The sequence below is a fragment of the Nymphaea colorata genome, chromosome 10 (assembly GCF_008831285.2).
Source record: "Nymphaea colorata isolate Beijing-Zhang1983 chromosome 10, ASM883128v2, whole genome shotgun sequence".
Lineage (NCBI taxonomy): Eukaryota > Viridiplantae > Streptophyta > Magnoliopsida > Nymphaeales > Nymphaeaceae > Nymphaea > Nymphaea colorata.
Genome location: NC_045147.1, coordinates 13,699,795 through 13,711,504, shown reverse-complemented (window position 1 = coordinate 13,711,504; position 11,710 = coordinate 13,699,795). Strand labels below are relative to the sequence as shown.

The 11,710-nt window shown below is 39.6% G+C and overlaps 1 protein-coding gene across 1 annotated transcript; it reads left to right on the top strand.

Moving 5' to 3' along the window:
- Positions 1 to 4,039: 4,039 nt before the first annotated feature.
- Positions 4,040 to 7,781, top strand: LOC116263019 (protein NTM1-like 9). Its single transcript, XM_031642583.2, has 6 exons — positions 4,040 to 4,475; positions 4,624 to 4,904; positions 5,744 to 6,046; positions 6,285 to 6,713; positions 6,801 to 6,930; positions 7,174 to 7,781. Exons 1-6 carry the CDS (start codon positions 4,310 to 4,312, stop codon positions 7,509 to 7,511), a joined length of 1,647 nt encoding a protein of 548 aa, XP_031498443.1. The 5' UTR covers positions 4,040 to 4,309; the 3' UTR covers positions 7,512 to 7,781.
- Positions 7,782 to 11,710: the final 3,929 nt, after the last annotated feature.

The following is an 11,710-nucleotide window of genomic DNA, read 5'->3' as shown; positions in this document are numbered from 1 at the left end:
ATCAAATGGATTCAGTAAGTTCATACGTCGGCCTGAAGAAAAAAAAAAAAGAAAAGAAAAAGCTAATACGCCAAGATGGCTGGTTGGCTGTGCATTTTTTTTTTTTGCATCAATACAACCGATGCTTTGCGGAAGATTCTCCCTCCCGTTTGTCTTATGTTTCTTTTTCCTACTGAAAGCAGTGTTGTCAGTATCAATGCCTTGTCGTCACCTACGAGTCAGTTGATGGTGGGACGTATGGATTTAGCATGTGCCTTATTTTTATTAAAGAACAATCAAAATTTCTCAATAATTTTTAAGAATGAAAAAAAAAGGTTTTTCCAAACCATGCAGCTCAATATTATTTTGATGATGGCGTATATCCACCCATATATGATATTTGATATCCATTCTCGCGGGAACCTAAACTATTCAAATTAGTTAAGAAAGTACTATTTGGGTGGGAACACTAATGATACAGATTTAAACAGTAAGCTGCATCTGGTATCGTAATCAGTCGAACATGGAAATGCTTCATGAAATTGACCAACATATCAAAATTAAACGTATTTTGTCTTTCCAGAAGTGGGGAAGCCAGTCCACATAGGCCGATCGCAGAAAAGGAACACAAGATTCCTCTGAGAAACAGAGAGAGGGTGAACTAGACGTGGAAGTCAAATATGTTTCCATATACGAAACCCCTTTTGTGGGTTGGTTCGAATTCTTAAAAAAGCAGCTTAGTTTTTACATTAGCAATATTATATGATCTTTTTGGCATTGAGGCTTGAATGAATCTCATCTAAGTTTAGCATATTAGAGTCAGATAAAAAGAAAAAAAAAAATCCCTTTCTCCTCCAAAAGTGCATAATACTTCAGGTATTATGGACGTTGGTGCAATAAAAAGTTGGGATAGGAATTTGTTTATACTGTAATCCTGCAAAAGTATGAACTAAAAGTCCATCGTTAGCTGTCAAAAATGAAAACAAAAAAGGAAGACGGCAAAGATTGGCTGCCAAACGGAGTCTAGAGACGTTACTCAACGTGGAGACCCACATCCTCCTTCCATTTTCCTAGGTAAAAGAATCTCTCAAGAAAAGGTAGCATGAACAGGCAACATATAAAGTCACAGGAATTAAATTAACTCTGGTCCTCGCCGTCGCTTTATTCCCGAGTTTCCGTTGTGGCCGGCACTCATCCTAAAGGACAAGGGAAAGCTAGGAAAAGCAGAAGCGCTTCTCTCCTTTAGTGGATGTGAACTCGCAGTAGATGCTTTGCTTATTCGATTTGCATATTGATTGTGGGGATACTCTTCAGTGAAGTATATCTCGGAATAAACGGGATGATCCCAGATATTCCTGACCGGAAACGTCGTCGATCTTCCTGTTGATATTCTTTCAGAGAGGGGATATCTTTTTACCGGAATGCATGGATTCCATGTACTACACTAGACAACGCTCGTTGTCCTGGAATTAACTGGCTCATGTCCTGATCGGCACTGTAACAATTTGTTGGAAATTAGTCCAAGAAAAATCCAACTCACGAACATGACCCACTTATCTACGGAGGACAGCACTGAAGAGAGATTCTTTCTCTTTTTTATCTTTCTGCAGGCTTTAACGGAAGAAGATTGACTCATGATCACATGCACCTGCTCACTTTTGGGCGCTTGCTCTTTACATCGACATCCATGGCTTTTTACTTGGAGCAACAAATTCACGTTCCTTTTTCCTTTACCCGTGTGAGTGCATGTGTAGATGAGCAGACAACAAAAAGAAGAAGTACTACATGATGCCGGTGGGCCTGGGAACCGAGAAATTCATAAAGAGATTTTGCAGTTGAATTTGAATGTTCTAAGACATCTTTCGGTAAGTTTTACATTATGAATGCGAATTGAACTTTGAACAAAAAATTTTTCGATCTCCATATGCGTTTACATAGATTATGAATTCCTGGCAAGATATTCACATGGAAATTCCGATAGAGTACTCCACACCTTGCTGGATTTCCGGTGCTTTTGAGCATGATTCTTGTCATATATGTAGATTCTGCCATCATTCTTTTCATGAACTTAACTGGGGTTATATCAGCAAGGATACGCTCAGGTTGTCGAACTCTTTTAACTTTTTCCAGGGAAGATAGAAATAGATGACAAAAAGTCTACACTAAAATTGACTATGCTAAGAATATTCTTAGGTTACACCTAGGATTCACACCTTAAATTTTGATTTTACTTTTTAGGTTTGATCTAAACTTGGAGACAGAAGGATCTGATTCTAAAACCATAAATAGGAAACACTACAAGAATTCGGCTCGAACCGTGGGCAAAAACCTCCGAGACACGTCGGCAATGGAATGGCGCCCTTGGGTTTCGTATTATGCTCAAGATTAGAAAATCCTTCAAGTTCGGACAATTTTAGAAGATGGAGAGGAAGATCAGCCATAAATAAAATAAAAATCATTTCGTCAGTCCTCCGCAAGCAGCCACGATGAAAAAAAAAACTTTGAAGCCAATCTCCTCTCCCTTCGTCGGTTTGTTGCGCAGACGTGATCTGCCGGCGAATGTTGAATGCATTCCAACAGATCTTGGGGATTGCCGGAATACTTCCTATCTATCAGCAGGTACTCAGATTGAGAACTCAACCGGATAAAAAAAAAAATATGTGCCAATATGGCATCATTCTATTCTTACAGACGTCGATGTAATATTCTTTCCGTTCGGGTGATTAAATTATGAGCGTCATTGTTAACTGACGTGGACGTTTCAGAGGTAGACGTTCAGCAAATCGCTTTAAATAGTCGCATTTTTTTTTATCATGTTTCAGAGGAAGAGAGCTGCCGATTCAACGCGCTGGCTTTAAAGGTAAATTAAACAAGAAAATTCTTCGAAGCTTAACAAGAAAATGTTTCCAAGTTCCGACTACGAAAAAACATTCCGACTGATTAAAATAAAAACCAAGATGGATCCGGACCCACTTGGATCTGACAGTTAACTTTTCTTCTTCATTAATGTACAGAAAGGAGCATCTTCTCTTTTTTTTTTTATTGTTATTATTATTTTCAGAAAAAGGAGGAACCACAAGGGCCCCACTTTCTAACGTGGTCGAAGGAAATAACAGGAATTTTCCGGATCCGTGGAAATATCCGAATCCGCTCAAAGTCGAACTCTTGTCCTTCTCGATCTCGGAGAAGCAGGTGGCGTCCTGCCAAGAAGATTCAAGGAGCTGACACGTCAGCAGATGGGACCCACTCCTCCCCTGAAGGCCCCACCCCACCACGTCCCAATGCAGTCGTGGTAGTCCGCTATTGGCGCTGTCGAAAAGCTCTTACGTGAAGCTCGAATGACTGAAAAGTATACGTCGATTGTCAAAATTTACCGAAGCAATGACGCAGGGAAGAAACCCGAGTGAGGGTAGTTTGGGGATTCTGAGAAAGAGGAAAGAAGTGGGAAGGGGGAAGGACAACGCGCTTGGCCCGCGGCCGAGGCTTTCCCAACGCGCTTTTTTTTTTTTTCTGTTTTTCTTCCTTTTCCAATCTTCCGACCGGGAATTTCAGGAAACCGGCCAATACATCCGGTATTTACGGAAGATCGCCCTTTCGAGTCCTCTTTTGTAATCTTGGGCTACAATACTCCTATATTGTCATATAATAGATCAATCAAGCAATATGTTTTTGGACGCTGTGCTTCAAATTATATGTAAAAGTAATACACTACCAACATTTCAAAAACCAAGAATCTAAACTTGTGGGGTGGCTCCTCCACGACTTACATGTAGTGCCAAATCTTCAGCTTAGCGTGTCCAATGGCAAGCCAGAGCAGGCGTTTGATGAAACGGCCAGGGTAGAAAGAAGTGCCTCATCTTCGTTTCGTTAAAGGTCCATTTACCAGTCGTTTGCACATAGAATGCGGTGCGAGAAGGAAAAAGAAATTGTAGATTTGTTCATTTTTGGTGGTTGAATCGAATGAAACAAGACCAGTGTGAGTCGCTCGATGGAATAGATGATATTCATGAGGGAACAAAGAGAAAACTGACTTTGCTTCCTCCTATAAGTAATGGACCGCCCTCTTTCTTTCCCTCCCTCCGTCTCTCCCCATACTCCCTCTCTCTCTCTTTCTCTGTAGTTTTTTGATTTGGCCCTGACGTTGACTGTAATATGAAGTTGTTCTGAACAGCCGGAAAACAATCCAACTCTTCTTCTTCTTCATCTTCACCTTCTACTCTTATTGATCTACCCTCTCGCTCTGTCTCTGTATATCTCTTGTGCAGCTGTTTTTTCTTCATTTCCCTTTGGTTTCTCTTTTTGCTACCTTTCCCTTTCGTCTTTGTGGGAAATGGCGGTTCTGTCCGTGGGCCGTCTGCCTCTAGGGTTTCGATTCCATCCGACGGACGAGGAGCTCGTGAGCCACTATCTCAAGGGCAAGATAAGCGGCCGGGTTGACGAGGTGCAGGTCATCCCCGAGGTGGACGTCTGCAAATGGGAGCCATGGGATTTGCCGGGTGAGTTTTTCTTCGCCTTTTGGGAATTAGGTTCGTCCATTTGCAGCATTTGGGGAGTTGTGGTTCTTCCTCGGAGAGTTTCTTGACGCGATTTGGGGAACTGGGGAATTCTATTGGTTTTGAGTTCTTTTGGTTTGACGTGCCGCAGAGAAGTCGCTGATTTCGTCTGACGACCCCGAGTGGTTCTTCTTCTGCCCCCGTGATCGGAAGTACCCAAACGGCCAAAGGTCGAATCGGGCGACTGAGGCCGGGTACTGGAAGGCCACGGGGAAGGATCGCAAGATCAGGACCAAGAAGCCGGAGTCGAGGCAGATTGGGACTAAGAAAACGCTGGTTTTCTACCGAGGGCGGGCTCCTGCCGGAGCGAGGACTTACTGGGTCATGCATGAGTACCGTGCCACTAAGTGCGAAGAGTTGAACGGATTGCAGGTTAGCCCGTTTCTCGTAATTTGCCGTAATCAAACAATTGGACTGTTCGTACTTCAGTGCTTAATTGGGTGGCAGTTTTTTTTTTGTTTTTTATTTTATTTCAATTGATGTATGTATGCTATTTCTCTTGGAGCTTTGATATCTGCCTGCCTTCAGAGGCGGGGATCAAATGTTGATGTTTTCCCACTAGGATTACGATTCGTACTCTTGTTTACTCCTGTTACAAACAACTTTATGAGGCGAGATATCTTCTCAGGAGGTGCATTAGTCCTTGTAGGTTGATTAAATTGTAATTTGCTGTGCATCTGTTTCTGTTTCTTCTTCTTCTTCTTCTTCTTCTCTGTTCTTCAAAGATTGCCCTTCTTTATCTGAGACATGGTCCCTTGTTTTTCTTATTTGCTTTTGGTACTTGGCATTTGTGTTGTATGAATGGGAGCTTTATTTAGTTTTCTCTCATTTTTCTCTCTTGACTTTTCTAATTTTTCCCTCTGGTAAATCGTTAATCATACTCTTGAAGGACTAGTAAATTAAAGTTTGATTGATCATGGATAGACATTCTAGATGCATTTTATATAACTGATAGGAAGGTAGCATTTTTTGAAGGAATGGGTAATCTGGCAATTTTCTCTTTTTCGATTTATAGATAAGTATTACGGTACCCGGACCTATTCGTTCTGATAGTATAAATAATATAGTGCTAAATGGGCTCGGAAGAGAATGTGATCACTTAAAGTCTTAAACTGTTCCCCGTGCTAATATCTTCTACAGAATTTCAATTTTGCTGCATGTGTTTTGACTATAACTTTGTTTTTCTATGATAAACTGGCCAAATATTGCAGGATTCCTTTGTTCTCTGTCGTCTCTTCAGGAAGGGTGAGGAAAATAGTGTTAACTCAAACGGCGATCTCGTGGAGCCAAGTGGACTTTCTCCCACGGCAAGCAAGTCTATCCCTGATGATGATATGGCTGATGATTCATCTGACGCTGTTAGAGAAAAGTTTGAGCCGGAAGCAGAGGAGGTTGAACAACCAACTCTTACGTCTGTGAAAGAGAATCAATGTGACCAAATTGATGTTTCACCGGCTTTGGAGCAAATGCACGAGTCCACATCTGGTTCCTTTTCAAGCAATAATATTAATATGGTATGTACTGGGTGTTTGGGGTAATGATCCTTAGGGCTTCCCAAGTGCGAACACCTTTTTCCCAATTTTCTCTTCCACTTTCACATATATAAATGCCTTTGTTAGAAGAAAAAAAAAAGTTAGAAACTCTTGGAATTGGGCGTTGCATGTTTTTACGAGGTTAAGGTGCATTGTGTTTCCATACACTACTATTCACTTGGAATCAGTGGCATGACTATTTTTTGGCCTTCGATTGCAGGTTGATCAATTTGGAGATTTTTCTCCTTTATTTCATTCACCAGCTTATTTCCATGATGAAGACCTAGACGCTTCCTCTTTATTTACCGAGCCAAAATTTGAATCCTTGGACGATGTTTGTTTGACGAAGCTAGGTGTTTGCCGCTCATTTAATGCTAGTGCACCATTTGATGGATATAGCTTCGAGCATGGGAATGAGCTTCGCATGATGAGGACAGTGGATGAAACGTTTGATGCCAGTGACTTCCACTTTGGAGAATCTCCTAACCATCAATTATTTGACGATACATATGAGACTGGCATCCAAATACGTACACGTGAGCCAACGCACACGATAAGTCAAGTTCTTCCATTTCAGGGCACCGCTCCCAGAAGGATCTGTCTTCAAACGAGTATCAGCAACCAATCTACAGGCCATGAAGAGGAATATGTATGTGCCTTCGGATTTAGTTTTGGCCTTTCTTTATATACTGGTGTCTAGTTTCTGTTGTCATTCATTTAGCTTACTTGTTTTCAGGAGGCTGAAGGAGATGGGTTGCAGAGTTATCCTCATCGAAAGTTTAAGCAACTTAAGCGTAGTAGAAGCTTCAAGCCAAAGTTAAAAATAGCGCGCCTTTGTGCACCTAAAATTGATGCCATTGAAAGTGGTACCTACAAAACTCTCCCTTTATTAAGTAAATGTCATTATGCAAGCATCAAAGTGCAAACATTTTCCTTTTTTTTTTTTGTTGCCTTTGATTAATCAAGTTTCGGAACTTTGTTGTCATTATCCTATAGCTCAGGTTAGCTGATATACAGGATAATGTAAATTTGAACCTTGCTGATGTTGCATATATATGCACTGTGAACTGCCGATACTTTCTGGGCTAATCTGTTCCTTTTTATTGCAGTATCTGATAATCCTGCGGGCGACGTCGCCAGTCAGCGACACCTCAACACCTTCTTACTGCGGAAGATGCCCAAGGAAGAGCGTCTGTGGAGCCCTCCCTTGCGGCTAGCTGCTCCAGTGGCCCCATGTTTTCTAGATGAGGGGATGAAAAGAAGCGCGGAGTGTTCTGAAACTAGTTCAACATCTTCTGCGGAAAACAGTGTCAATGTGAAGCTGCAACATGCTTCCCGCAAGCCCAGGTTGCTTAGCTTCCGAGTGGCTGTAATTTCGATATTGTTCGTCGTACTTCCAGTGATATGGCGATTCTCCAGAACTGCGCTGTTTATAAAGGCGGCATGAATGACTACCAAGCACACATCTACTTTGTTTTGTACCCTCCATAGGAAGGTCTGAGGTTGAATATGAGTGTTTTGTTGTACATAATATCTATACTCTATAGCACTGAAGCTGACTTGCAAGTCTTGTAGCTAGCTTACCTTATTCTGTTAGTAAATTTGTTTTCAGCTTTTCTCCTTTGGAAATGGGTCTCTAAACTTCAAATCAGTACAGATGTAGTGCTTGATGTACATAGTGACAATACTAAGTAAGTGACGACTTGTATGTAGGTCATTCGCTCTCTCTCTCTCTCTCTCTCTCTCTATGCTTCTGTTCAATTGAATCACCATTCAAGCTTCCATTCTCTTGTTTTTGATTTTTGAAGGAGTCTTAACCATGTCAATGTGGAGTAGGTCAATGTGTTTCTACTCCATGGCTTGTAATGCATGAGTAAGACTATATTGATATCTCATACTAAAGGCCATTTTCTAGAACTACGTGGACTAACTGCCCATTGTTAACAAAATATAACAAGCTGAGGGGATGCACAAGATTTGTGAAAACCATCGGAGTATAAGTTTGTGCATCAGCTGTGCCACCTGTTGCAGCCGTTACCTACAAATGACATCAGTAGAGTGTCTTCGTCACGAGTGCATTTTTTGCGAAATTGTCTGCACAAGGTGTTGTTCCCAATGTGTAAAATTTTTGAACTAAGAGACAATCGTGTCTTAAAATTAATGATATGAACAGTTGCAGCTTGTAAGTTGATTTTTTTTTTTATGTTTCCAAAAACGGAGATTACATCACCAAAAATGAAGTAGCCATGAAACAAAGTATCAAACACTTTTTATTTAGCTGAGAAGCTCCCTTTCCTTGAATACCGACTTCTCTCAAAGAAAGAAATTCACTGCTTAGGAAGTCGCTAAGTTCTTTTTCAAACTGATACGCGTAAGTGTACCTTTTTACTTTTAAAACTATGAAGATATGTACAAGGATCATATTTTTTATTATGTTGGATCTTTCAACTGTCATTATGCAATCTTGTTTACCCCTTAAAAAGTATTTGCACTTTTCTAAATTAGTAATGTTTTAGATACGAAAACGAAGTCCACATGGTAAGTTTTACTTTTACCCAAAAAAAAAAAAAGAATGAAAAAATGTTTATAGAACGACATTTACTTCAGACTGGTAAAAAAAAAAAAATACCGACTGCTCCTATAACCAGTGAAAAATGCTACGAAAATAGCACACCTGCGTAGGGAGCAGGACATAAGTTGGAAAAGGTTACCAATAGCTAAAAGTGGCACCTAAGATCTTGAAGCTCTGTTCTGGTGAGATCAGGACGAGCATTGAAACTTTTGTATCTAATTTGGACGGTGGATTGTAGGGCTTTACAAGAACTCCAATGGAATGGGTTCCGCGTTGCTGGTTAGACTTGATGGAAGGCCAGCCCTTGATTTTGATTCCCGTTAGCATGGAAGGCTAGTCCTTGATTTCATGTTATCGTGAACCTCTGCTTAAGTCCATGCAGCTCAACACCCTTCAACTCAACATGCATGGAAGGTGTCACGTTCTCTTCTCTCTGTCTAGAGGGCACAGTGTTAACCTCTAGAAGGCACAGTGTTAACCTGAGTGAACTTGCAGTTGCTCAATCCCTTCAACTCAACATCCACAGATGACCGGGTTTTTGTTACTGTTCCACTAATCCGACTAGCTATGCTAATTACAATTACGGAAACCATCACCATTGCAGCCGAGGAGGCTGGTTCTCGGACAAGCATCAAAGTTGGCCATTTGGTCCCGATACTGGGTATGGGTCAAAAGTTATTGATCTCACTTTATATGGCTACTTTAATCAGACATGGGTCAGGACATGGGCATCTAATCCACTAGAGTACCTAAAAAGAAGGGACGTTTTCCTCCTAGCATAGACTAGAGGACCCGCATGCCGGATGTTTTGCTTTTCACTTTTTAAGTTTCATCTTTGCATTGAAATGGATCTAGATCTGCTTTCTCAAATCTGCATTCGAACCGACCCCAAGTTAGATCTTTGGATATCTTCGTTACTTAAACAAGTTATTGTGGACTTGAACCGACAGAAATCCAAAGTTGAGATTCAGATGGATTCAATTATGAATCCACTTTGAGTCCTTGGGTAGAATCTAGTAAAGAAATATGGATCGGCTTATTAATGAAATGGTTATAAGGTTCCAAATAAAGATGAGGGGATTTGGATCCAATTGAAATTGGGGAAGTCAAAAACTTCCATTCACTTTTTCTTTCATTCATATGAAAAGTGTTGAACACACGAACGTCCATAAATTGGATATGAGAATGAACACATCCAATTTAAATCGGATCCAATCACAATAAATTGAGTTTGAACTTGTGTGTGTTTAGCTAACTAGGTCAAGCTAAATTTAGAGACATTTTTGAATCAAATCTAATTATAATAACAAAGATATATGAAATATATGTATTTTTCTAAAATAAATCAGATTTAGATTCAGATCTCTTTCACAAACAAAAAAGGTTGTTTCAAAACAATCTAGTTCCATTAACAACAACCCAAATGTCTATTTGAGTGCAGGTTGGATCCCAATCCAAATGCATTCACTACTACTAAAATGTAGACAAAATTGCTGAACAGGTTGAACACATGTTGAAATTCATTTTCATCATTTTGAACCAATTGGATCTATTTCAAATTCAATTGCAACAACAAAATATGTATTTTATAAAAAAAACAAGTAAAGTTCAGAACAAAGTCAGTTTCGAATTAAAATTCTTTCAATATCAATTCAATAGCAAATAACCCATAAAACCACATTTAACAATAAAAAAAATTATTTCTAATTTGAAGCAAATTATTGGTTTTTTCGGTTAAACCTGTGAAAGGTATTAAATCTGAACCAAAAGTTAATTATCGAAAACACTTTATGTTTAAATGGAACCAGTCTTAGTCCAAAACTTTTTGAACTTCAGAAATCTTGATAATTGATCATTTAAAGAGTATTGAAACTGAAAGGAGTAGAAAGCTGGATTAATGTGTTTGGACCTGGGCAAGATATCGTTCTAATACATTCAGATTAATTTATTTTAGAACTTCTTTTCCAAAATCAGTTTTCAAAGAAAACATAAATGAGACCAACAAAGATCCAGATTAACAAAGGTACAACTGATTTGAAATCATATTAAAATCTAGTTTGCAAAATAGTCAAAAGATCTACTTTAATATGGATCCTGATCCAACTTTGTGGCCGCTAACCACGTATATACACTTAAGCAACATAATCAGAGACCGTTGACTCAATCCAATTTATAATTAGGCAGTTGTAAGTGTAATTCCAAGTGATCTAGTAGAACGATTCCAATTAGATCCAATTCTAAATCTTTGTCCGCATTTATGTAAGATTAATAAAATTTCTGCAGGAAATCATTATCCTAAGTTATACGGTTTTTCTATGGTTCTTTCTCATGAGATTTCAGTTTCTACAAGTCGAGCATTTGGTATAAGTCAGAACCTTTAGAGCCTAGAAAACATGGTGTAGGCGACGCCACGTTTTTTCAGAAATTTATGAAACTTTAAGAGAAATGTGTTAAGAAGAGTTTTCGTCATATAAGGAGTCTCGTTTCAGAGTTTCTAAAACTCCAAATTCAGACGCTTGCAAAACAAAGGGTGAAAACCCCCTTACAATATTCGTGGAAAAATTTAGAAAATGGTGGCGCGGATTAAAAATTTTTGATAAAAACTTTAAAAAGAACTCCTGGCTTTTCTATCTTCTTTAACACCTTTATTTTTGGGTGAGTGGAGTTTTCCATTGACAAACAAAAGGTCGAAGCCTTCACCTAAACTTTTATCTTTTTAGGGTACAAATTCTGTTTTTTTGTGCTTTAGGCTGTCGCCTCCGCCCTTTTACATAATGGAAGGTTGATACCATGAGAATTTGAGATATGAACCAACCACCTACTAGTTTTCACACCTGACTGTTAAGCCAACCCCCATAGATAAAGTAAAGAAAATGAGACGCTCTCCTCACCGGTTTGACTGACGCTGCACACGAGCCGAGACGAGCTCGACTCTGGTCAAAGAGCTCGAGCTCGAACTCGACTCAAACTCAAGTCAAGCAAACTGACACAAGCTCGAGCTCTCGACTGGCTTAACTAGCTTAGCTCGTTTGTGTCTTGTTTTTTTAAACTTTTTTATGTCAACTCAACCCCTT

Bases quoted from the DNA above. Each gene is read 5' to 3' on its own strand.
- LOC116263019 (XM_031642583.2), top strand. From the start codon at position 4,310: ATGGCGGTTCTGTCCGTGGGCCGTCTGCCTCTAGGGTTTCGATTCCAT. The intron at 4,905-5,743 runs GTTAGCCCGTTT...CAAATATTGCAG, and splicing joins AAGAGTTGAACGGATTGCAG to GATTCCTTTGTTCTCTGTCG. The intron at 6,714-6,800 runs GTATGTGCCTTC...ACTTGTTTTCAG, and splicing joins CAGGCCATGAAGAGGAATAT to GAGGCTGAAGGAGATGGGTT.